Genomic DNA, 25,562 nt, shown 5'->3' with positions numbered 1-25,562 from the left:
TGGAGGGGCATCGTCCCCCAGGGGTCGGGGCTGGGCCCACGTTGTTCAACTTCTTCACCAAGGACCTGGACGAAGGAACGGGGTGCACCCTCAGCAAGGCTGCTGATGGCACAAAGCTGGGAGGAGCGGCTGGTAGCCCCGAAAGCCGCGCTGCGTTCGGAGGGACCTCGACAGGCTGCAGGGTTGGGCCGAGAGGAGCCTCAGGAAGTTCAGCAAGGCCAAGTTGTGCCCAGGGACAGGACGAGAGGCAACGGGCCCAAACCGAAGCACAGGCGGTGCCGGCTCAGCGTGAAGGGACACATCTGTGCCGTGAGGTGATGGAGCAGTGGGACAGGCTGCCCAGAGAGGCTGTGGAGTCTCCTTCTCTGGAGATATCCGAAACCCATCTGGATGCCATCCTGGGCAGTGCGCTCCAGGTGATCCTGCTCAGCAGGGGGGTTGGCCCAGATGATCTCCAGAGGTCCCAGATGATCTCCAGAGGTCCCAGATGATTTCCAGAGGTCCCAGATGATCTCCAGAGGTCCCTGCCAACCTCGGCCATCCCGGGGTTGTGTGATCGGAGCGGGGCACCCCATCGCAAGCACTCCGTGGGGATGGCAGGTTCCTGGGCCTGCAGCACCCTCGTTGGGGCTATGGGGTGGGGGGGGGCTTTGCGTATGGGTGGGGATGGAAACAAGAGCATCTGGCACTTGAGAGAGGTCTTGGCCGATGGCCCGGGGTTGCTGCAGGGGTGCCTGATTCCCGTGGCTCTGGGGAGCAGTTCGGCTGCGGCCTCCCTTTTAAAGCTTCCCTTTTGAAGCCTCCCTGCCTCCAGCGGCCGAGCCCCGGAGGGCGTTGGGCGGCCCCGTTGGCGCGGGCGCCTTTTCGAGGCCGCTCCATAAAAGCGAGGGGAAGCCCGCGGAGCGCGTCCCGCGGCGCGGGAGGTTAAACAGCGAAGGTTTAAGTGTGTAATTAACTCCGAAACGAGAGCGGCACAGCCTCGGCGGATGAAAGAGCGCCGGGCAGGCTGGTGGGCAGGCGTCCACGCGGGGATTTAATGAGACGCCGTCAACTGCGCGCGCGCTTCTTCGTCCTTTCCCTCCCTCCTCTGCACGGATCTGTCGTGTCCCTGCAGTCCTCTGCTCCTTCCCTTGCGGCTTGGGGGGGGTTAGGCTAATTTGGGATGCTCGAGCATCGTCTGGGCTGCATCGAGCCGTCGGGACCAGGCAGTCACGCCCTCGGTGGTATTTTTATCCGCTCTTGCTGTTGGAACCGCTCCTCCCATGGCATTCGCTGCATTTAGCCCCGCACGGAGCTGCTTTTACCCTGGCGTCGAACCAAGGCAGGGGCCGGGGTGCGGGGCTCTGTGCTTCCACCTGGGGGATTTTAGGGAGCATCTGGGCCCGGAGTGACTCCTGCCAGCCACATCCCGCTGCCAGCAGGGTTGGGTAAAACCATCCCTGTGTGTGCAAAAGGGGATTTTTAGGTAGCGGGGAAGGCCTATTTTGGTTTTAAGCATGTTGATAAACCCTTAATTTTTGGGGAGCAGCCCAGCGTGGGAGCAGCCAGCTCTGTCCGTGCCCCGCTGGACTTGTCACAGCCGCTGGAGGATGCTTGGGACACTGGGGTGTTGGGGCTGGGTGCTCCTTTTGGGGAGGGAGAAGGGGCTGGGCAGAGCCCGGGGGTTTGCAAGCGCAGGAGGAGGCTGCCTCTGCCCCAGCGGTGGGAATGGTCCCTGGGAGCCTCGGGGAATCCTTTTTGTCTGGTACATGGGGCTCTGCAGCCCCAAATGCCTTGCGGGGTCCTGCTGCTTTCCCTCTGCTTCCTCGGGCAGGATAAAGCAACCCCATGAACGAATTTCTCCCTCCTACAATATCCCATCTCAACAGACTTTGGAAGGAAACACATGGGCTTTTTTTTTTTTTTTTTTAACATCACTTGGCACTTAGAAATTTCCAACACTTATTTTGCCTTTTTTTTCCCCTTTCCTTCATGGAAAATTTTGACAGATTTCTGCTTTTTTTTCCCTCCCATTAGGAAGCCAAGCCAAGCTTCAGGCTTTTTAAGCTCTGGCGGGGCTGGTGATGGGAACCAGCCGGGGCCGCATCCGCGCGTGGGCACGGCAGGCGCGGCAGCGGCAGGGTCGGCGTTGGGAGCTGAGCAGCACAAACGGCCCATTTAGAGAGGGATTTGAGAAAACTGTCAGGGCTCCGCTCCTTCGGTCCTATGAATAGGAGAGGATGTGCTTTTAGGCTTTGTGAAAGAAGTTTCCCGTTCGCGTGGTTCTGGGGAGAAAAAGAGCTCGACGCTGTAGTTGGTGCTTTAAAAAAACGAGTGTGAAAGGAGAAAAAGCCTCAAATCTGTTCTCATATATGAAAGTGTCGAGAGACATAATTTTTTTTTAAGTCTTACAGGATTTTTTTGCAGGGGTTTGACTTGGCAACGTGGCTGTTTTGGGGCTGTTTGCAGCAAAAAGGCATCCCTAGGTCCCTGCTGTAGCCTTGTAGGGGAAGATCCCAGTCTGGTTTCATCCCGTTGCCCCCAGGGGGGTGACACTGCCCCTGCCACGGTCCCACTGGTGTCCCCACCACGGGTGGCTTTGCACAAGAGATATTTGTCTGTGTGTCCCCTGCTTGCTAGGGCAGGGAGCACAACCTGCACCAGCACAAACCCCCCAGCAGCGGGGAGGATTAACCGATGTAATTTGGGGATAAAATACAAAAAAAGAGAACAAAACCCCAAAAAACACACCCCGGCCCCAGCACAAACCCCCCAGCAGCGGGGAGGATTAACCGATGTAATTTGGGGATAAAATACAAAAAAAGAGAACAAAACCCCCCAAAAACACACCCCGGCCCGGGCTTTGCTTTCCTTCCGGCCCATCAGGGGATGTTTGTCTTTGTTCTTTCTGCTTGCTCAGGGCTTTCCTAACGTGCCTGCCCTCGCCAGCCTAGGGGCTCGTGTTAATTATCACTGGAGCCCCAGTGCTTGTAATCAGTGATTTTAGCAGAACAACGGGGCAGTGTTAATGAGCCGGCCTGGAGCAGCTCCCCAGAGCCCAGGGGCTGGCACACGGAGGGGAAGGATGCGGAGCCCCGCAGCCCGGGGATGCTCATCTTTCAGGTTTGCTCTTTGCAAGGGGAAAAAGCAACAGCCCCCAGCTCACAAGTAAAGGGGCACGGGGGTGCCAGCCGCGGCTGGGGGCTCGGCAACGCGCTTGTGGGGTGGGATTGCTGCTTGGGGGTCTTGGCTGGGACCCGATGCTGGCGTGTCAGGCAGTGCAGAGCTCACAGTCTAAGGGTCAGAGAGGGATTTTTGCAGTCGCAAGTTCTGGCGCAATGGCTGCGGTGCAACAAGGAAACCCCCGTTGCAGTACCCGGCCCCGGGTGGCAGAGCTGTGAGCTGTGTCCTGGCTCCCACACTGCAGCTCAGCCGGGAGGGACGTAACCCCTCTGCCCCCCGAGCTGAGACCTGGCAGCTCGTTTCACTGCTGGGGGAACCCAATGGGAGGGCAGGGCAGAGGCAGCCGACGGGTCCTGTCCTCGCCCAACCCCTGGCAGTGTTTGCGGCTGCACGGGGCAGCTCTGCTCCTGCGTTGGCAGCAGTGAGAGCGGGGGGAGAGATGCCCACCACCCCCCCCTCTTTTGGGAGATGCAGCAGCGTCCATCCCGGCTGGGATTTGGGGGAGGGAGCGGCTGGTTTGCGGGGGCACTGATGCGTCTGTCTGTCCGCAGCGGGCTGCACCTTCGAGGAGGACGACGACCTGACCCAGTGCGAGTACAGCCAGGGCGAGGATGACGACTTCGGGTGGGAGCTGGTCCGCAGCTACATGATGCCGCACCTGACGGCCGACCTGCCCCACGGTGAGTCGCGGCCCCGCGGGCGTCTGCCCCAAACCCATCCCCTGCCCCGGAGCCTGGGATGGGAAGCACCCCTCGGGGTGCTTGGGTCGTGATTTATCCTCGGTTTTGGGGTCGGGGTGCTGCTGTGCCCGATGGCGAGGTGTGATGAGCTGTGTCGGTCCTTGGCATGGCACAAAAGGATGCTGCATGGCCCCAGGGGTGTCACAGCTTGGGGACGTGGGGCACGGGGCCCTGCTGCCGCTGCAGGGAGGTGTCCCCGCAGCCCTGGGCTCTCCCCGCTGGGCGCTGGGATGGCAGCAGCTTGCCTGGGTCTCTGCAGCATCTCCTGCGACGTGCGCCCAAGCTCGTGGTGCCAAATTCCCCATCTGTTGTGGAGTGCTGCATCTGCAGCCCCTGCCCTGCCTTGCCAGCACGGGAGCCCCAAAATCCTTCTTTGCAGGCACCTTCAGCAGCTCTCCCTGCTGGGGCACCCATCTGCTCGTTCCTTGGTGCTCGTGACAAGGTCCCATCTCCGGGAGTCGTGGCAAAGAGAGAAGTGTGTTTCTGGCTCTTGCAGTGTGGGGAGAGGCTTTTGGCTGTGAGCTGCGATTCAGTTCAATGCGAATTGAATTTCTTCTCTTTTTTAAAATCTCGTTGCTTTGGAGCCACTCTTTTTTATTTTGTGGGTCCAGCTCCTTGCTCTGATGGCCGAGCTGTCGGAGTGGGTGTTTTGCTCGGGGGCTTTGCTCATCCCAGCCCCACGCTGCGTCCCGGTGTGTCCCCACGGAGCTGTCCCCACGCCCAACGGCCCCGAGAGGCACCCAGAAGCCAGATCCCACCCTGAGGCTGGGCAGAAAGAGGGAAAATCCGGTTTGTAGCTGGAGAGTAAAAATGACTTGTCAGTCACTACTTCTTAGAAATCTCGTCACCGCTCCATCAGCCTGCCTCCAGCTGCTCTTGGGCTTGGCTTGCTTCTCCCCTCTGCTAATCCTCTCTTCGTTTATCTTCTCCTCTTCCCAACACCTTTTTGATCCAGGATTTCTCCCAGCATCCGTGGGGTGCATCCCCGAAGGCAGCAGCCTCCACCGGCTCGGAGGGCTGGGGATGTGCCATGGGGACCAGCACGTCCCAGGCACCGCAAACCAGCCTCAGCCACCCACCGGGGCTCTAGGGCTGCTGGCAGCTCCTCCCCGACGGTTGTCCGAATAATTGCTTTAAACCGAATTAACCTAATTTGTGCTCTGATGGGGCTCACCTGGGGGCAGCGAGATGGGGAGCGGAGCTGGGGAGGGGACGCTGGGGATGGATGATGGCGCGTCTCCAGCCCGTAATTGGGGTTTCTATTCGTTTTTCTGCTGTAATTTAAGAGCTGCGCTGAGCTGCTGCAGTTCAAAGCCTGGAGGCTTGCTGGGGGTCTGAAGGGGTTGGGTGGAGACCGCGCTTGGCCACAAAGCTGGGGCTGCTTGCCTTGCTCGAGGATGTAACCGTGGATTAATGAGAAGTGGGGTCTTAAATGGAAGCAAAGAGTTGACCTGTTTATTCTGCTGAAACTCAGGGGCGCAACCGTCTGCGGTGCTGAGCTATGAGAGCGTGTGGCAGGGCAGGGTCCGGCCCTGGGAAGTGCCCCTGTCCCCGATGCTGATCAGGGAGAGACGGGTGGCACCCATGGGGGTGCTCGGCCCCTTACCAGGGGGTCCCCAAGCGCCCCCCGGGCTGTTTGCAGACAGGGGCACGAGGTGCAGGCAGCGCCGTGCCTCTCGGCCCCCTGGCAGCGCGGTAGATGAACGCTATTTCACAGCGCCGTGGCCTCTCCAGGGAGCACTTTACAAAGGAGTCTCGTGGTCCTGGATTAAAATGAGTTTTTATTGGAGATCAGCCAATTTCAAGGAGTGCAGGATTTATTTGAGCGGATGCTGGCTGCCGGCCACCCGCCTCTACCTTTTCTTCCCTCTTTCTTTTTGTTTTCTTGTTGTGTTTGTTTTTTTTCCCTCTCTTTCCGTCTTGACTCGTCTCCCTCTTTCACATAAAGAAGACGGATGGGTCTCTCCCACGTTGCAATCTTGCTTTTTCAGCTCGTTATTGTTCTTTTAAGGGAGAGCGGCGGAGAGCTGGGGCAGGCTGCGCCACCGCTGCCGTGGTGCTGCTGTGCCGGGCACCGGGGGCTGCGATGTGGGTTGGAATTTGCTTAATGAGCACCCGAATAAAGCGGGTGCTTGGGTCAATCCCCGCATGAATCTGCTGGATGGGACAGGGGCAGGATGGAGCACGGGTCTGATTTTTCGAGTGGCTTTCTTTTCTAGGTTTGCATTGCAAAACCATGAGAAAGTTTTCTGTCCACGCTCAGTGATATTGGAAAAAATCCCTCCATGGACCCCTGCTTGTCTCTTTTGTATCTCCACGCATCAAACTGCTCCGTGCTCCCAACATCGTCCCCACATGCTGCCACCCCGCTGCCTCTCCTTCAGCTGCAGCCCTGCTTCCCCACCGGCTCCTGCTGCATATCTGTAAAAACCTTGGAAAAAATAACCTTGGTTTTGGCTCCTGGGCAGAGTTACTGTGACATTTCCAAGCGCCCCGTGGCGGTGGCTGGCCAGCCCTTGATGCCGGGGCTCCCTGGGGAGATGCTCGTCCTATGGCTCAGTGCAGAAATTGGGTGCTGGTGCATGCTTCACGTGCCTGCCTCGCTGCCTCTTAATGGCTCTCTCTTTTTATTTTTATTCCCCTTTCTGTGGTTTTGTACAATAAAATCTCAGCGAGATGTGAAAGTGCTGGGGGGGGGGCACGGCAGTGCCTCCGACCTCCCCGCAGTTTGGAGCCAAGGCTGCCGGAGGTGCTGAGTTGTCCTTGAAGACCTGGTTTGAATCGCAAGGAGGGGATGATGTCCCCAAAATGGGAAAACAAGGCTGGGGACCTTGCACAAGGACTTTGCAGGGACAGGTCCAGGGCTTCCTGCGTGCAGCCCATGCAGGCAGAGCTGGTTTTGCAGCTCAGACCTTCAGATGCATCTCGCCGACAACTTTAGCCTAACAAATTGATGTTTTTCCCATTGGGAACATAGCTGGAAACTTATTTCTGTTTTCATTTGAAATATTATTTAGCGCTTTTGAGACTCCTCTGTTTCTCCACCGAGCAGTTGGACTTTTCCCTAAAAGCCCACCTGAAAACTAAATTAAATTAAATTGCCGGTGTCCTCCCAGCCGAGCAGAGGGGCTGCTTGTCTCCGGGGGGGGGCTGGCTCATTACTTGCAGTGACGAAGCGGGGTGACAGACCGCTGGGCCAGCATGTCAATTAAAACCAACCTTAGATTGGATTGAACGGCGGAGAAAGGATTTAACAAACGACGCGCGGCATCGATCGAGCCGCCTGCGTTAATGGACTCGGCGCGGCCGGGGAAAGGAGGGACGCAGAGGGAAGGATGCTTGCAGGGCTGCCTCCATCCTCAGCCCAGCCACGTCCCCTTCCTGGGGCTGCTGAAGCTGCCTGTTTCGTGTGAGGTTTGCAAATAATTCCCCTACTGTGATTTTTGGAGGGGATTTTTGCTGTAATGCCGGCATATGGACAGGGCTCACAGAAACCCGGCTGCGATGCTGCGTTGTGCTCTGGCTGCTGGGAACCGTCCTGCCCGTCCCTGTGGCTCTGGGATGCTGCAGTGGCCTCTTTGCCTCCCCAGCTCTGCTGGCAGCCCTAGGATAATTCTTAATTTCAAGCCCCCCAAGGGCTGCCCATAATGCTGGGACCGAGTGCTGCGGTCCCACCACCTCTTGGAGCTCCCCGTGTGCTGGTGCTGCTCCTTGGGGCACCCAGCCAGGGCCACGCTGCCTTTGTAATCGGGCTGCTTTAAAAAACAACCAGAAACGGGCTGAAAAATGGAAAAATACCTGCAAACAAGCTCAGGGGAAGCCTCTCCTTGTTCCCTAGCATTTAAAATACCCAACCTGTATGCAGGGGCTTCAGGTGGAGGCAACGCTGGGAGTCGGTGCTGGTCACTTTGGGGGAAAAGACATTGCAAGGATGCATCGTTACTGCCAGAATGAGCAGCGGGAGCCTGGTTTTTCCATTGCAGCAATACCAGGAAAGAAAATCAAGGAGGAAAATGTAGAGTGTGGGAAGCCTTGCCAGATGAGCTCTGCTGCCCTGCTGCAGTCGGAGCCAGGGGTGTCTAGTCCCAGCTGAGCTAATGGACGTTCTCTGTCTTTAAAATAACTTTTCAGGGGGTTAATTTTAGTCTCGGTCTTTTTATTATTATTTTTTTATGTCCTCTGGCTTTGTTTTGTTTGTGGGCAGGAGGAAGGGCCTCAGTTATCGATGAGAGCCCGGAAGATGGGGTGGGATGTCGGCTCTTGGTGCTGGCATCCCCTGGCCTGAGTGGAGCCACTCTCATCGGTGCAGGAAGAATTTTTCAGGGGAGAAAGGAAAAAACAACCAAACAAAAACCAGAAGGAATAGCTGCGTACTGGCTTCCCCTCTGTCCATGAAACGTGTCTGTGTTATCTGAGAAAAAAAATTTATTTCACACCGAGCACCTGTCTGGAGGGACTGGGGTGCCTGGTGGCAGTTTTGATCGGTGGATACGGCCCAAATTTTGCTTTTTGGTGATTTCTTTCCCCTTTTGGCCACCCCTCTGCTCCATCCCTCTGGTTCCTCGCTCTAAAGGATGTCGCGGTGTGGTGCCGGTGTTGCTTTTCCCCAGGTGAAGGTGGGGCCCGTTGGGTGCTTCGGGGCCAGCCATGGGTGCAGCTCCCAAGTGCCGGGGGAGGCGGACGGATGTCCCCCGGCCTTCGTTAGGCTCTGTCGGTGCCCATGCCCGACACGGTTGAGCCTCTCGCCAGGGGTTGTTGGGAGAAAAGTGTGTGAATTCATGTAAATTAAACAGCGGTGAGAGCTATTAATAATTAAGGGGCTGCTGTCAGGAAAACAACGGTTGACTTGAATAAATGGGCTGGCTTCGTTACTTACAGCGCCTGCTGTTATTAAAGTGGAAGGAATATTAATAGTCCTGTCCTTGCTGTGGGGTGGGGGTGAGGACCAGCTGTGGGACCATGGGTGGCTCTGGGACTCCTGCAGGAGTTTGGGGCATAGCCTGGGGGGCGGATGCTGCGTTTTGGGTCCCCTTTGGGCTTTTGGTCCTCATTGGGAATCCCGGGTGGCCCTGGGGCGTGCATTGGCACCTCTGGGCTCATTGCTGGTGGTTTTGGGTGCGGGGCAGAGTCTCTGGTGGCATCAAAGCCACTAACGGGACCTGGTGTCCTGGGGGGACCAGGGCCACGAGCAGCTTGCCCTGGGGTCAGCGGGTCTGATCCTCCCCTCCTCCTCCAGCTGCTGGGTCCCATTTTGGCATCCTGCTGCTGCCTGGGGCTCCGGCATCCCTTTCTCCCTTGGGGTCCATCCTCGGGGTCCCCTCGCTCCCAGCTCCTTCCCGCGGGTGCCACCCTCCCTGTCCCCAAATCTAGGGGCGAGGCGGAGGAGAGAGGCACCGCTCCACGCTCTCTCTCCTCTCCCCCTTGCTTCCCCCCCCCACGACCACAGGCTCCTACCTGATGGTGAACGCCTCGCAGCACGCCGCGGGCCAGCGGGCTCACCTGCTCTTCCAGGCGCTGAGCGAGAACGACACCCACTGCCTGCAGTTCAGCTACTTCATGTACAGCCGCGACGGCCACAGCCCCGGCACCCTCAGCGCCTACGTGCGGGTGACGGGGGGCCCGGTGGGCAGCGCCGTCTGGAACACCTCCGGCTCCCACGGCCGCCAGTGGCACCAAGCGGAGCTGGCAGTCAGCTTGTTCTGGCCCAACGAGTACCAGGTGAGCCCCCCCGGGACCCCCCCCCGAGTGTTACAGACCCGGCTCTCCGTCACCTGCTGTCACTGTGCGTTGAAATCCCTTTGCTCAGGGGATGGGGTCTCCTCCAAAGGCTGGGTGCCGGATTAGGGGACCCCACGGGCCAGGCGTGACCCCTCTGTTCGGTGCTGCAGGTCCTGTTCGAGGCGGTGATTTCCAGCGAGCGCCGCGGCTATCTCGGCTTGGATGACATCTTGCTCTTGAATTATCCGTGCTGTGAGTGTGGGGGTGGGATATGAGCGGGGGCTGTGGGGAGGCGGGTGGGTGGTGGGTGCTCCTGGGCTTGTGGCCTGTGGGCCAGTCCTAGGGACAGCGAGCACCAGGGTGTCCTGTTGTCACCGGGGTGGTGGGGCTCCCATCTCCTTGGACACCTGCAGGGCTCCTTCTTCACCTCCAGCCTTGCTGGAATAGAATCACAGAATCATTACGGCTGGAAAAGCTCTCCAAGCTCATCTGGTCCAACCGTCCCCCTACCACCACCATCACCCACTGACCATGTCCCCAAGCACCACGTCCAACCTCTCCTTGAACACCCCCAGGGACGGTGACTCCACCACCTCCCTGGGCAACCCGTCCCAACGCCTGACCGCTCTTTCTGAGAAGAAACGTCTCCTCATTTCCTGCCTGAACCTCCCCTGGCACAACTTGAGGCCGTTCCCTCTGGTCCTATCCCTGGTTACCTGTGAGCAGAGGCCGACCCCAGCTCCCCACACCTCCCTTTCAGGCAGTTGCAGAGAGCAATGAGCTCTGCCCTGAGCCTCCTCTTCTCCAGACCAAACTCCCCCAGGTCCCTCAGCCGCTCCTCACAGGACTTGTGCTCCAGGCCCTTCACCAGCTCTGTAGCCCTTCTCTGGGCATGTTCCAGGGCCTCGACGTCCTTCTTGTAGAAAGGGGCCCAAAGCTGAACCCAGCACTCCAGAGCAGAGTACAGGGGGACAATCACCTCCCTGGCCCTGCTGGCCACAAAACCCAGGCTCCTAAGGGGATGGGCACAAATCCCCAACCCCAGGCTGGAGGTCCTGCCCAGGAGATCACTGTGGGCTTACTGGGCCATGAAGATGCCCTCGAGCCCATCCAGTGCCCTCAGGAAGCTGCCTGCTCCAAGCTCGTCTCCCCCAGGCCGGGTTTGGGGGCTGCAGCAGGGATTTGGGGCAGACGAGAGCCTCCTGACTCCTCCCTTGTGTCCCTCGGCAGCCAAAGCCCCCCACTTCTCCCGCCTGGGCGACGTGGAGGTGAACGCGGGGCAGAATGCCACCTTCCAGTGCGTGGCCGCCGGCAAGGCCGCCGAGGCGGAGCGGTTCCTCATGCAGGTGAGCAGAGAGGATGCACCGGGCCGGGGGGGGGGAGAAGGGTGGCCCCGTCCTTTCATCAGTGACATCCTTTGGGACCGCGTTCGGTGCCTCTGGGTGTCAGGCTGACTCCTCCTCACGCTTTTTCCCTCCCCGCCGGGCAGAGGCAGAGCGGCGAGGTGGTCCCCGCCGCCTCCGTGAAGCACGTCAGCCACCGGCGCTTCCTGGCCACCTTCCAGCTGGACGAGGTGTCCAAGGGCGAGCAGGACCTGTACCGCTGCGTCACCCAGTCCAGCCGCGGCGCCGGCGTCTCCAACTTCGCCGAGCTCATCGTGAAAGGTGGGTGCTGCCCGCGGGCGTCCCTCTGCGTTGTGCCATGGCTCCTGATCGCCCCTGGTTGCAGAGGGGTTTTTGTCAGGGCACTGGGACTGCGTTTCTTCACTGTGACTGGCATGAGCTAAACTGTGCTTCAGCATAAAACCTGGAAACTACCTTTCCCACTGGCCTTCATTTATTTTTCATTGCAGTCGGTGGGAATTACTTAATTCTGGTGAAACTTTGCAGTACCTTAGTGAAGGCTGGGCAGTGCATCTTCTAAAAATAATTAAAGTTTGGTCAGGTGAAACCCTATTGCTGCCAGGACTGCTGAAGAGATGCAGGGCACATGGCACAGGCTGAAATTTAAAGATCAGCCTGTGCTTTCTGACATTTCGGTGTCAATCTCTTGTCAGCGTTTTTGCTTGTCCTCTGGGCGTGAGATCAGATTTTGTCCCATGACCTGGCGGCGATGGGTTGGTTTGGGAGGAGACGTGAATGTGCTGCCTGCAGTCAGTTGTGGTGCCTGTGGCTTGGGGTGTCGGGATGGGAGATGCTCCAGCTTTGAGGAGGGATGTTCCAGCTTGGAGAGCCACTTCTCCTCTCTCTTCCAGAGCCCCCCACACCCATCGCGCCCCCCCAGCTGCTGCGGGCCGGCTCCACCTACCTCATCATCCAGCTCAACACCAACTCCATCATCGGCGACGGCCCCATCGTGCGCAAGGAGATCGAGTACCGCATGACCTCGGGGCCCTGGTCGGAGGTGCACGCCGTCAACATGCAGACCTACAAGCTGTGGCACCTGGATCCCGACACGGAGTACGAGATCAGCGTCCTGCTCACGCGCCCCGGCGAGGGGGGCACCGGCAAGCCGGGACCCCCGCTCATCAGCCGCACCAAGTGCGCAGGTGGGTTGGCGTCCGCGCAGCGTCCGTGGCCGTGAGCAGCCGATGTGGTCCAGGGGCTGTGACGTGGCTTGGAGCATTGCTCCTCTGGATGCACAGAGCTGCATTTTGTTGACTTCTTAGGGGCAGCGCCTGGTTCCCATCCCTGGTGATGGGTGAAGGGGGCTGGGGACAGCTGCTCACCTGGGCTGCGGAGTCCCCAGGGCCACCTCTATCTCAGGGCATCCCTAAAATATCAGGACGGGAGACCTGGCCTTGGCTGGCTAGTGTCTGTCGGCCACCTTGCTGTGGTGGCCGAGGTTTGGGGATGTCCCTGTCTCCTGTTGCTGGGGCATTGAGGCTGGTGGAGGCATCTCCACCGCCCCATGGCAGCTGTCTCTAGTGTGGGCTTCGCTGCTCTGGCTGAGCACAGGCAACAAGGTGAGGGGTTACGATTGTCCCTGTGTTTTGGAGCACTTATCCTTTTTGGGAGCGAACTTATTTTGTTGTTTTTAATCAGCTCAGCCTTATTGCTGTTGGTGGAGGGTCCTTGTCCCTATGGATGCTCCCTTAGGGCGTGATGCAGGGATCGAGCAACTCAGGTACCAGCAGCATCCTTCCCTCAGAGCTCGAATCAGCTACCAGGGCATGGGGACGGGCTTGTCCCTATGTTGTCATCGTGCCAGTGACAGCGCTGTGAGCCGGGACCTCGTCACTCCTGGGTGCACCCTCCCCGTGCTGCTGCTGCAGGATGCAGCCCGCGGGGCTGGGACATCGCGGGGCTGGAGCACTGCAGCTCTGCCCATGCCTGTGACCCTGCGTGGTCAGCTTCTTGCATCGGTGGAGGAGAGGATCAGGGGATGCAAACCCTGACCCAGGGCCTGGCAGGAGCTTTTCTCCCAGATTAATTTTCACAAGTGTTCTGAGAAAGCCTGGCTTTCATTATTACCTTCAAGCCGATGACAGGCGCTGGTTGAAAGTGTCGGCGCCCCGTGTTGCGTTTCCGACGGTCCCTGCCTCCAGCCCAGGCTCCCTGTGCTCCTCCTGTGTGACACAGCCGTGGATTTCACTCCCGACTCAGCACGTGGTGGCTTTGCAAGGGATGAAGCAGCCGCTGCTCTTGCACCTGAAGGGCAGCAACGTGTTGGTCACCGGCCCCGCATCCTCCTTGCCGTGCCAGCCTGCGCCCCGCAGCGTCTCTGGACCAGCCCCTGGTGACAGTGGGCTTTGCAGGATCCAAGCCATGAGGACTCTGGAAGAATCCACTTAAAGGATAAATGCGTCCTGCCCCGGGGCGAGGGGAGATGCCCGGTGCTGTCACCCGTGATCGATGCTGCCTGCATCCGTGCAGCTGCGTTAGTGACTGAGCGCTGGCTGCTTGTTGCTGGCACTAATTGCGTGGATATATTCGGTGGTGTTGGTGCCTGTGGACGTCCTCGTTAGCTGAGCTCTTGCTGAATTGCTCTTTGGATCTGTACGTGTTGGCCTGGGGGAGGCTGCTTCCCACTGACCACTTAAGTACAGTGGAATGAGGAGGAGATGGGTTCTCCACGGGTGAAGGAGATGACGGGGAGTTTGGTGGTGGTGATGGGGGTGAAAATCATCGTTCTCCTAATGACGGTGCCAGAGCTGGGTTCCTGCCACCAGGCGGGGAGCAGACACCAGGGCTGGGGGTGCTGGGGACGCCAGCACCACCGGGTGCAGGCGGTGAGGGTGTCCCGTGAGGACATCTGGAGCTGCTGGAGCATCCGCTGAGGATGGAAATGCCTCCTGCAACCCTGTGCTGCTCAAACTCCTCCGTGGTGCAAATCCCATGGGAATTTGCTGTGTGAACTCTGCTCGAGGATCTGCTCTGGGGTGAGGTGGGCAAAAGCATCTGGTCCAAGCCCTGCTCCAGCAGGGCCACCCAGAGCGGGGTGCCTGTGCCCATGTCCAGGTGCCTTTTGAAGATCTCCAAGGAGGAGGCTGCGCAGCCTCTCTGGGCAACCTGAGGCAGGCCTCGGGGCCACAAACTGGGACCAGTTTTGGGGCCAGGGTTGCTTTCTGTGCGCTGCTGCCTTGCTCCCATGCCATGAAAGGGCTTTCCCTCCGTGTGCTTGAAGCTAGGTGATTGAAACCTTGGTTTAAACCTTTGAGCCATGTGTTCTGACTCCTCTTTCCCCCGGCAGAGCCCATGAGGGCCCCCAAGGGCTTGGCCTTCTCCGAAATCCAGTCGAGGCAGCTGACGCTGCAGTGGGAGCCGCTGGGCTACAACCTGACCCGCTGCCACACCTACACCGTCTCGCTGTGCTACCGCTACCTGGTGGGCAGCGGCCACAACCAGACCTTCCGCGAGTGCGCCAAGATGGAGCGCAACGCCAACCGCTACACCATCAAAAACCTGCTGCCCTACAAGAACATCCACGTCAAGCTCATCCTCTCCAACCCCGAGGGCCGCAAGGAGGGCAAGGAGGTGACCTTCCAGACGGACGAGGACGGTAAGGGCACGTGGCGGGTTTGGGGAGCATCCCCGAGGCGTTCCCTTTGCTCCTCTCCGGGGGCACAATGGGAATATCTCCTGTGGGGAGGGGAGGGTGGTGCAGTGATGGCAGAGGGGGGGAGAAATGCTGCGGGTGTCCCCGGGGGAGTCGGGTGGTGATGGGGCAGCACCGGTTGTTCCGGCAGAGCAATGTCCCGCATCGCCCCAGAAGCGCTGTCCTTGTGATGTTTTAGCCCGACTCGTCCCCACGTGAGGGGTCCTCCTTCACCCCTTGTTGTGGAGTTGGAGCCTCGCAGGAATAACAACTGATTAAAACAATTAATGCTTTGCGCTTCGGGAACTCCTTTCATCTGCAGAGCTCAGGCTGATCAGTTTGGCTTTGCTATGCTCCTTGGTGAGCGCCGGGAGCCAGAGGTCAGCGCGCTCCCGGCACAGCTGTGGTCAGCTTCCCCAGCACTTCTCCCCGATTAAGTTTGCTTTCGGGGGGATTTGGGTTGCACGAGCGTGCTCTCCTTGCCCAGCCGAACCATTTCTTCCTCTGGGACCCAGCACCCTGTCCGGAGGCACCGACAAGGGGCGATGTCCCCATTTTGGTGCGAGGAGCCGCGGTGTCCCTGAGTGGGTGCCAGGTGCCAAGCGTGCCCGCAGCATCCCTCCCTCCACCCCCGCTGGCTCACGCCGACTGGCCCATCACGCACCATTAACTCTCCGCAGTGTGAACGGGGAACGGGCCACATAATTGGGAAGAAATTACCTGCTTGCTCCAGGGCAAAGCCTGTTCCCTATGCTTAAGCAACCCCTCGCATAGTCGTTGATCTCCGAGGCGCTTTTTACGATCAAGCATCAGAATTAAGGCAGAAGAGCTGCAAACTCAACCGGAGTATTTGGGGTCCCACTTTAATCTCTAAGTGCTAAAATCAGAGCGATTTCTCCGTGCGTCCCATCAGCGCTTTGTGTGCCCCCAGACCTGAGCCTGCCTGCCCGTGGGCACCCAGCTCCACGCTTTATTTTCCATCTCTAATTGCTTCAGCTGTTTGCACTGTGCTGTGACTGCTCCAGCTGCTTTCTCATTGTATATTAATACAGTAGCTCCAGATGTTTTTGTCCTACCCTGTAATCGCTCCAGCTGCTTCCCTCTATGTTGATGAGCCGGGGCTGGCTGCTTTCCCCTTGGATCGAGCACGGTGCAGCGAGCGCTTCCCGTCCCAGGAGGGATCGATACATCTCTGGGTGCATGGATATATTGCAAACATTACGCGTGGGTTTGGCCCAGCTACAGGACTCTTCAGTTTAGCTAAATTAGCTAATGACCGGGTGTGAAGCTCGGCTCCTACTACTCCCAAATTTCTGTGGCAGGCTTGCAGAGGAGCAGGGGCTGGTGCCTTGGCTGCGCTGGGGAGCCTGCAGCCACCTCGCTGTGTGACGGGAACATCCCCACCTTGTGTCCCTGAGCTCCATGGGACAGGGACATCCCCTGCTGATTTTCAAGGAGCTGAGCAGGGTGGGAATGGGCTGAATCGCTCCTCCTGTGCGCTCAGTGGCTGAGACTGGGTAATGATGATTTGAGTTGCCAGGACTGGGTAATGAGCAGCCACACGTGCAATTGTGAGAAGGTGGCGGAGGCTCGATAACAGAATCTTTGGTTGTGTTTTGTTTGGCTTTTTTGTGCTTTGTTTGTGAAGCGCTGGGGCTTTTCTTTGAGAGTCGTTGGAAAAAAAAAAAGACCTGACTGGGGAGGGCTTTGGTTCCCCTGGCTTTCCTTCTGCCCACCCTTCCCCTCACCTCTGCGCTGAGCAGAGCCGTGTGCGGGTGCTGCAGCGAGCCAGTTCTCTCCCTTGCAGGCAGGGTGCAGGCACTACAAGCCAGAATAAATACATACAAATACATAAATAGAGGTGTAGGTGGGTGGCAGGGGGGTACATGCAGCTGGCAGCCGTTGTGCACCAACGCTGGTCTCATCCCAGTGCACGCGCAAACGCGTGGTCCCCGCTGGCATGGGAACATCCCCGAGCAGTGGGATTTTCCCCAAAAAAGTATAGAATAGTGCTGTGGGTGCGCTTAGCGCTCACGGGCACAGCAGAGCACATCGGCCAGTGCTGGAATCCGGAGTTGGGCACCTCCGTGTTGCTTTATTCCCCCTGGGGCCAAGGCTGAGGATGCAGTTTGCCGGATCTGTCCCTTTCCCCTTTCCCTCTGCCCTGCCCGTGTGGAGCGGAGCGGTGGCAGAGCACGGCACGCTTTGAGGCCGCAGGTGAGCGCCCCGCGTTTGTTTGCAGGAGCGATGTATATTTATACGTACACACTGCTCCTGCCCTAAAGGTTTCCGGAAATTTAATAAGCGTCTTGTGTACACGTGTAGGACATGGTGCCTGTGATTAAATTAACTTGTAAATCAAGTGGAAATTGTGTATTTGCACGGTGGGAAGCATGCGGAAGGCAATCCCTCTCCCTTGGCCGTGTAATTAGATCTGAACAAAAGCTGAAAAAAAAATAAAAATAAAGGGAAGATGGGGAGAGCTGGCACCCGGTCGGAAGGGGCTGCTTCCCCGCCTGTGAGGCTTGCGTGCCTCAACCTGCCCGCACCCGAAGCGCAGAGCTCAACAAAGCTGTGCTGAATATAAAGCCGTCGGCGATGCCTTGCCTGGAGCACATCCCACCAGGGGCTGGTCCCAAGCTGCTAACGCTGCCCTCTGTCTCTCCTGCGCCTCCAGCATCCCCGTGGAGCGTGGTATTTTTTTGGGGAAGTGGGTTTAGTTGCTCCTGAAGCGAGGGGATGCATTTTTCAGGCAGTGAAGCGTTACTTCTGCTTGGGAATAATGGGAATACTGGTCTGTGCTGAGCTCCTGTCCTCCTTAATAACCCCCCTGGGTCTGGGAAGGGGAAATGGCAGAAATCTACGGTAAATAAGGGAATATCGATCCCGGCACCTTCACGCGCTGTTATTGTCTGTGGGTGTTACTGGTGGTGATGTTAATAGTGGGGAGTGCTGGGGGGGTTATATCACGGGGGCAGCGCCAGCTCCGGCCCCAAGGATGCGTCCCTGGGGAGCACCAAAGCACCCGGAGCAGATCCCTGCAGGACTCGTCCTCACGTGGGCACCTTCCCTTTGCTTCCCCAGTGCCCGGTGGCATCGCCTCCGAGTCTCTCACCTTTACCCCGCTGGAGGACATGATATTTCTGAAGTGGGAGGAACCGGTGGAGCCCAACGGCCTCATCACACAGTACGAGGTATGTCCCGAGCCCCGGTACCCACGGATCTATCAGAGCTCAGCAGCTGCTGGTGGCTGCAGTGGGAGCACAGATCCAGCCTGCTGAAATCCTCCTGGCCACAGGGTTTGTGTCTCCTGGGTCAGCTTTCAGTGCCACTGTTACTATCCAGCGGCGGCTTTTCCAGTCATCTTCTGATTTACCCCAAACGCAAACACAGACGCCTGCCTTTAGGGCTGCCCCTATGAGCAACCGCTCCTGCAGATGAATCCCTGTAATTAATCCCTGTAATTAATCCCTTTCCCCGCGCCGTCAGCCCTCACCCTCTCGGGATGCCCTGCCCTTGTCCCTCCAGATCAGCTACCAGAGCATCGAGTCCTCCGACCCGGCGGTCAACGTGCCCGGCCCGCGGCGCACGGTCTCCAAGCTGCGCAACGAGACCTACCACGTCTTCTCCAACCTGCACCCCGGCACCACCTACCTCTTCTCGGTGCGCGCCCGCACGGGCAAGGGCTTTGGGCAGACGGCGCTCACCGAGATCACCACCAACATATCGGGTACGTCCCCTGGGCTCTGGCGCCGAGTGTGGGGGCTTTGAGGAGCTTTCTGCTCTGGGCAGGTTGGTGGTGGTGGTGCCAGAGCGTCCGTAGCGGTCGCGTGGGCTTGTCTGTTGCTTTTGAAGGATGCTCGTGGTGCTGTGCCCACAGCCTGGGACTGCATTTGTGTTTCTGACCTATTCCAAGGTCAAAAAATGTCTTTGTAGTCTTTTGGCCGTCACTTCTTCTCCAAAGCAGTCCTGCTCTGCATCCTTTCTTCCTCCTCCTCCTCTTCCTCCGCCTCCCTGCTGTGGGTGCAGGGGACTGCATAAGGGAGATGCTGGCACCGGGGCTGCTCCGCGGCGGTGGGGCTGGGCATGGGGGTGCGTGGCAGAGCTCGGTCAGACCAGGGGACACGTGGCAACCAGCAGGACAGAGGGGGCAGTCCCCTCCTGCTGGGGGTCAGGGTCACGAGCAGATCCCAAAGCAGATCCCAAGGAGATCCCATGGCTGAGATGTGTCCTGCTGGGGGGCACTGAAACTGCAAAGCAAGGCTAACGATGACCTGGGGCCCACGGGGCTGTGCTGGGCACGCGGGGGGTCCCCTCCTTGCCTTGGGGGTGCTGCTGCCCCTTGGGGCGATGCTTGTGCCATGCCAGAGGTTGTCCGTGGTGATGGGATGCGCTCAGTGTGCATGGGGGCAAGGCTGGAGCATCATCCCAGGTCGCATCCTGCTCCGTCTCCTCCCATCAGCCAGACCGGTGGTGTTACTTAACCCCCTCACCGCAACCCCCCCACGGTCCTCTCCAAAATGCAACACTCGCTCAAAACCTGGGGGGGGGGGATTTTGCTCGTGCCTCAGTTTCCCCGTGCAGGCGGCCACGGGGCCGCGGCTCACTCCTGCCCGCTCCCTTTGCAGCTCCCACCTTCGACTACGGGGACATGCCGTCGCCGCTGGGCGAGTCGGAGAGCACGATCACGGTGCTGCTGCGGCCGGCGCAGGGCAGGGGGGCGCCCATCAGGTAGGCAGGGGTCTGCGGGGGGACGAGGGCACGGCGGGCAGGGCAGAGGCGTCCTCGCAAAGCTAACCTGCGCCCGCCGCCCGCCCAGCACCTACCAGGTCATCGTGGAAGAGGACCGGCCCAAGAAGATCAAGCGGGAGCTGGGCGGCCAGGAGTGCTTCCCGGTGCCGCTGACGTTCGATGACGCCGTGTCCCGCGGCTCCGTGCACTATTTCGGGGCCGAGCTGCCCGCCAGCAGCCTCACCGAAGCCAAACCCTTCACCGTGGGGGACAACCAGACCTACAGCGGCTACTGGAACCCGCCGCTGGAGCCCAAGAAGGCGTATCTCATCTACTTCCAGGCCATGAGCAACCTCAAAGGGGTGAGTAGCCGTGCGGCTCGCTGGGTCCCCGTGGGGACACGGGGACCACTGGTTTGCCACCAGCCCCGTAGGGTCCCAGGGGGTGTTGGAAAGCGGGGCTTGCTTTAGATCCTTTGCTTCAGGTCCTCCTGCTGGCTGCCTGCCCTCAGTTCCCGTCACTTGAGGCCACCCTGGGGTGCGTTGGGAGTGCAGCCTGGTGCTCCCCGTCCTACCCAGAGCCTGGGCACCCACTGGGGTGTGCGTGTCCCCTGCCTGGTCCTGGCCACCAGCGCTGGGCCTGGGGGGTCCAGCCTCAGCCCCGCTGCTGGGGGGCAGACCCATGTTCCCAGGGGCTGATCCTGGGGTGAGAAAGGACGATCTGGGAACCAAGAGATGTCTGCACATTCCTCGGCTACCAGTCCCCTGGCTTCCCGGCAGCAGCACCCGGATCCGTCTGTCCCAAGCTCCGCTCCCCATCTGGGCTGATTTCTTCCAAGCTGCCATCAGGACCCCTGGGAGACCTTCATCATCCTCACGTGCTCCAGCAGCTCCTGGTCCACCCTGGGGACGAGCTGCCAAACGTGAAGCTGTGGCACCGTGGCAGCATCTCTGCTCCTCCGTGGCTCCGCACGCTGGCTGCAGCTCCCTTCTCGCAGGGAAGGAGCTGAATTTCGAATCCTCCTCCTCCGGGATCGTTCACACCTCGCTGGCTTGTAATTAGAGCTGAGACAGGCGGCAGCATCTCGGCTCCGGCTCGCTCAGGCACTGCTGGATGATAACTGGTGCTTCATAACCTTCCTGTTGGGAGGCAATGGGTTTGTCCTGGCTGCCGTCAGGCGTCGCAAAAAAGCTGCCTCCCAGCTTGGGTTTGTCCTGGCTCCGGGGCCAGCTGGACCACGAAGCAGGAGAAGCCAGACCTGGCACCTCCGGGAGAGCGGTGCCGTGCCAGCCACCCCGGGCACCTCGCGCGGGCAGATTTTGGCATCGGGCTGCGAGGACAGAGCGGGTTTGGCAGCGCTGGTGTCCCGAGGCGCTGGAGGAAGCTCAGAGAGGAGAGCTGCGAAAATGGTGGATTTTTTTTTTCAACAGAAACCAGATACACGGAAAAATGGAATATTGGAGCTCAACCCACAATGCAAATGTGAAAGTTATTGGACAGCTGAGCGTGAAGCCCTCACGGCAACGTTGGCAGCACGTGCAGAGCGCCAGGGATGGGGGTTGAAAGCTTTGATCGTAAATAAAAACCCCACAAAGCTCCAAATGGTGACTTGGGGTGTTTTAGCCATGGTTAGTGGCTTGCTGGTGACCTGCGGGTGGCTGGGACTGCTGGGGTCCCTCCAGGAGCTCGCTGGGGACCTTCACTTTGCACCTCCCTGAGCTTTGCTCGCCCTCTGTGCCAGCAGTGATGGCCTTGTTAAATCAAAGGATGTTGGATTAGAAGATGCCGGGGATGGATAACTCAGCGGGACGGATAACTCTGTGTGCCCCACAGCTCCTAAGGCTCAGCAGTGGGTGCTTCAACACAAACCACACGGGAACTCCCCCGGTTTGGGGGGCAAAAGCATCAACAAAGCAGGTTTGCATCCAGCCAGCCTGACTCCTCATCTCTTTCCTCCGCAGGAAACCCGGCTGAACTGCATCCGCATCGCCCGCAAAGGTAAGCAAGATCCCTGCTCCAGCAGCTTGTCCTGCCGGGGCTGCAGACCCGGGGTGCTGCCGCGAGGTCGGGTGCTCGACGGCTTGGTACAGCTCAGCCCCACGCCGCTGGGAGGGTGCGCGGTTGTTGCTCGCTGTCTGGTGTATTTTGTTTTTTCCCTTGGCTGAGTTTTTTTCTAATGCTGTTATTGAGGTGGTGCTGGGGCTGGCTGTGCTGGATGCTGAGCGCAGGGGGATTGTGTCTGGGGTGACAAAAGGTGGCCCAGAGGGACTGCATTGTCCCCCGGGGATCGAGAGGTGAAGGGATGCGCCCAAGGCACTGCGGCTCTCCAGGTTTTTCCCCGCGTCTCGGCAGGGATAAAACATGCAGGGAGCTCAGAGCATCTCACGGGGAGGAACTGGGGAGAAGAGAGACTTCTGGGCTCTGTGTTGCGTCATCCCTTGCCACCCCCTGCATGTAGAGGAGATGTTGCACAGCACATTATATGAACATCACATAGATGTTACATAGGAGCTGGATGCAATGGTCCTCGTGGGTCACTTCCAGCTGGGGGGATTCTATGAATTTCCTTTTCCCCCCCCCAGCCATGTGGGAGGCAGGGGACAGTGCCCGGCCCTGGCAGGGCCCAGGAGGGAGCTGAGCACTGAGCCCCCCGCCCCGCTTTCCCCTGGCAGCTGCCTGCAAAGAGAGCAAGCGGCCGCTGGAGGTGTCGCAGCACTCGGAGGAGATGGGGCTGATCCTGGGGATCTGTGCCGGCGGGCTCGTCGTCCTCATTATCCTCCTGGGAGCCATCATCGTCGTCATCCGGAAAGGGTAAGGGGAACCCGCGCCTCCCATCCGTCTGTCTGTCCTCCCCGCTCCAGCTTAAGGGGTGATGGCACTGACTGGGGGTGACTGGGGACTGGTGACCTCCTCCCAGCACAATAGAGGGGATTTTTGAGGTTTCCCGTTTGCTTCCCCTGCCCCATCCAACCTTCCCCTGCGTGCCGGGAGCCTGGGGAAGGGCTGGTGTCGATGGCTCGGTGGTGTTCAGCCCGCCTGGGTGGGAAGGAGATGCTGAGCACCTGGGGCATTGTATGGGTTGAGGACGTGGAATAAACCCAGGCATAGCAGCAAAAAAAGGCTGCATCCTGCCTGCGACACGGGGGGACCAAAGGACAAAGTCCTGGGATGCCCCTTCACCCTCTGCAGCTTTGCTCCACCGCTCTCCGCCGTGTTTTCCAGTCTTTCACTGCTCCTTCTTGGCTTCGTGCTGCTCTGCCAGTTCTGTAGGGACTGAAATGCTGCAGCTCCAGGGGTCCTGGGGCAGCGCTCAGCCCCTCTGTCACCATCCCTGTGCTCGAGGGCACCAAGACAAACAGGGCTGCCCGCTCCCAGGCCTGGGCAGGAGGACGTGGGTGCTCATTTTCATGCAGAAATACTGATTTTTTGAGTAGCCTCCAGTTTTTCTGGCTCTGAGACGTTCCAGTTCCTGTGCGTGCTGGAAGGGGGAGCCTCCCAGGGCTCTGCGCTCTGCTCCCTGGGGACCCCAAACTCCTCCCGGGGGGGAGTCCCTGCGCTCCCCAGCTCGAGCATCCGCCTGGATGCGGCCGTGGCCGTTGCAGCCGGCCGATATTCGGGAAGCTCGGTGGGGCGGGAGGGAGGAGGACGAGGGCTTTCCAGGACATTCGTCCCCGGGAGCGCTGGGGCCGCGGCCGCTGCTTTTCGCTGGAGCGCAGCACCCTGGAAAGTGGCCTTTTAATGCAGGGGTCCTGAGGCGGCAGAGCCGGGGGGGTGGGGGGGAATTAAAAGCAGGGCTGGCACAATGGGGAGAAAAGGGCAGCAATTAAACGCCGTCCCGTGCCGGGCTCGAGAGCAAAATAAGGGAAGTGTGCTAATGGCCGGGGGGGAGCAAAACAGCCGCAGCCGGTGCAGAGCTGCAGATCTCTTTATGGCTTTGTTCACCTGGAGGGGTTCTTGCTGATTTGTGCCAGCTTGAAAACAAGGCTGCGGTGTCCCATCGCCGCCGTGCTGCTGCGAGGCGAGCGGGATCGGCCCGTAGCTCCCTGCCTGCCTGTGCACGCGGTGTTGGACCTGTCCTGGATGGAGCAAACGCCGGTGGTGCTGCTGCATTTGAAGCCCTTTGGTTCTTACAAGCGATGCAGTTGGGTTAGCAGGTAGAAAACCGCTGCATTTCCACCGGTCTGGGGCAGGAGGAGGAGCTGCTTTGCTTCAGCATCCCGGCGTGAACCAGCGGCAGGGGCCGCAAATCAGATCCGGTGCCGAGGGCCCCGAATTGGGGGCTGTCGGGAAGCTGGGACTGGCTCGTAAATCTCCTCCGGAGCATTTTGCCGTTGGAAAAACGCTGACGTGGTGGAATGGAAATGTGCCCCCAGAATCCGCTCGTCCGTAATGAATGGCGACAGGCAGCGGAGGCTGGAAACGTTCCCCCGACGGGGGAACGAGCGGGCTGCCTCCTCAGCTCCCTGGGGAGGGCCTAAATTCATGGCGTGTTTGCTGCTCAGTCTCACAAAACGGGGAATATCCCCTCGGACACCTCTCCGCCCGCCCTGGGACCGTGGTGGCCACAAGAGCCGGTGCTTGGCCCCGCTGCCAGGATGCCCAGGCTCCTGCAGGTGCAAAATGGGAGCCAGGTTTTCTGTTGGGAGCATTTAATTTCCTGAGCACCGAGGAGGGCTGAAGTCCCCAGGGCTTCGTCTGACAGCTCCGGGCTCCCCGGTAGTAACTCGCAGGCATTAGGGCACATGCAGCCCGTTACCTGCCCTCCAAGGCTCGCTGCCAGAGGCAGGGAAGAGCCACCCTCGGCTTCCATCCCGTGGTTTGACGCTTTATGGAGCAAAAAGGGAACGGCTCCGTGGGGAAGGAGGGCTGGAGAGGAGGGAGAGCGCCCCGAGGTGCTTGGGGCTGGCTGCAGCGTGCAGATGCCCATCGCTTCCCTCCCGCACCGTGCCCCCGAGCCCCCCTTTGCTCCGCCGGAGAAAAGCTGCTTATGCAATTTCTGCCGTTCTCTTTGTTTGCACGCCTGCCAGGAGGAACTACTATTCCTATTCCTATTACCCGTAAGTAATTGTCATTCTCTCTCCTCCCCTCCTCCTGCCCCCCTTGCTCTGCCGCTCTCCACTCCAACAAGTCCTTTTCCCTGTCAAGTATGTTTTAAGGGCCTCTTTGGCTTGGGAAAATAATGCTTCTGAGCTCGTTAGAGACCAAAGGAAGCGTAAGCAGGAAGGGCCAGAGACCCAGCACGGCTCTGCTCCTGCTGGGGTGGCCGGTGCCTGGTTGAATGCAGTGTTTTGGCAGTGTCCTGCAGGGTCCTGTCCCCACCGGGAGCGGTGAGGTCCCTCGGGTGATGTGGGTTTGAGTCTCCTGCTGCTTGTCCTCCCCCCTGGTGACAGAGGGGGACAGAGGATGGATGGTTTGGAACTGCTCCAGCCAGCGAGAGGTGCTCCATGCGGGGCTGCAGCTGGCTCTGGGCAGCAGAAAACCAAAGGAGCAGGGGAGAAAAATCCATCCTGGCGCCCAAAAGGATCCAAGCCCTGCAGCCCTGGGTCACTGGTTTGGGGACCTGGCCGCACGGCCAGTCCAGCTCGGCTCACCCCCGCTTCTCCCCTTCCATCCCTCTGCAGCAAACCCGTCAACATGACCAAAGCGACCATCAATTACCGCCACGAGAAGACGCACATGATGAGCGCCATCGACCGGAGCTTCACGGACCAGAGCACGCTGCAGGAGGACGAGAGGCTGGGGCTGTCCTTCATGGACACCCACAACTACAGCAACCGGGGTAAGGACGGGGAGCCACGGCATTCGGAGCTCTGGAGCAGCCAGCGGCACGCCCCAGTCGGCTCCTGGGCTCCAGCAGGACGTGTTTTGTGTCGCCGTGCACAGCTGCGGGGTGTGGAGGGTTAAAGAGCCACAGCGTTCACATCAGAGGGAGACTGATAACTTCACACCCACTGGAGGATGCGTCTCGGCGCTGATTTAGTTGTAAAATAACTCGTTCAGTGCCCCAGTTTCAACCATATGCTAATAACATCTGTTACAGTAACTCCAAGATGCTGCTTACACGCGGCTCCTCTCCGCTGACTGCTGGATTAATATGATTCCTGGCATTGTCTTGCAGATAATAGAAGCCCAGAGGGCAAACTTTTCCTCCTTTTAATGCGTCCGTATAGGTGT

The 25,562-nt window shown here is 59.3% G+C and overlaps 1 protein-coding gene across 4 annotated transcripts in view; it reads left to right on the top strand.

The window, feature by feature from the left end:
* The window catches only part of PTPRU (protein tyrosine phosphatase receptor type U), a 55,687-nt gene that overhangs the window by 9,585 nt on the left and 20,540 nt on the right, over window positions 1-25,562 (top strand). For 2 of the 4 annotated variants that reach the window (XM_083810457.1, XM_083810455.1), the window contains exons 2-16: window positions 3,714-3,842; window positions 9,349-9,620; window positions 9,791-9,872; window positions 10,851-10,966; window positions 11,110-11,284; window positions 11,875-12,168; window positions 14,313-14,621; window positions 17,742-17,851; window positions 18,186-18,387; window positions 19,286-19,388; window positions 19,477-19,750; window positions 21,350-21,386; window positions 22,061-22,199; window positions 24,416-24,445; window positions 25,010-25,167. In XM_083810457.1, coding sequence (XP_083666583.1) covers window positions 3,714-3,842; window positions 9,349-9,620; window positions 9,791-9,872; window positions 10,851-10,966; window positions 11,110-11,284; window positions 11,875-12,168; window positions 14,313-14,621; window positions 17,742-17,851; window positions 18,186-18,387; window positions 19,286-19,388; window positions 19,477-19,750; window positions 21,350-21,386; window positions 22,061-22,199; window positions 24,416-24,445; window positions 25,010-25,167 — 2,430 coding nt within the window. The remainder of the gene's footprint in view (window positions 1-3,713; window positions 3,843-9,348; window positions 9,621-9,790; window positions 9,873-10,850; window positions 10,967-11,109; window positions 11,285-11,874; window positions 12,169-14,312; window positions 14,622-17,741; window positions 17,852-18,185; window positions 18,388-19,285; window positions 19,389-19,476; window positions 19,751-21,349; window positions 21,387-22,060; window positions 22,200-24,415; window positions 24,446-25,009; window positions 25,168-25,562) is intronic. The other 2 variants (XM_083810458.1, XM_083810456.1) reach the window with 1 other exon arrangement.

Source organism: Anser anser, assembly GCF_964211835.1.
Source record: "Anser anser genome assembly, chromosome: 24".
Taxonomy (NCBI): Eukaryota; Metazoa; Chordata; class Aves; order Anseriformes; family Anatidae; genus Anser; species Anser anser.
The sequence above is the reverse complement of the archived record's forward strand: the minus strand, read 5'-3'. Positions and strand labels throughout refer to the sequence as shown.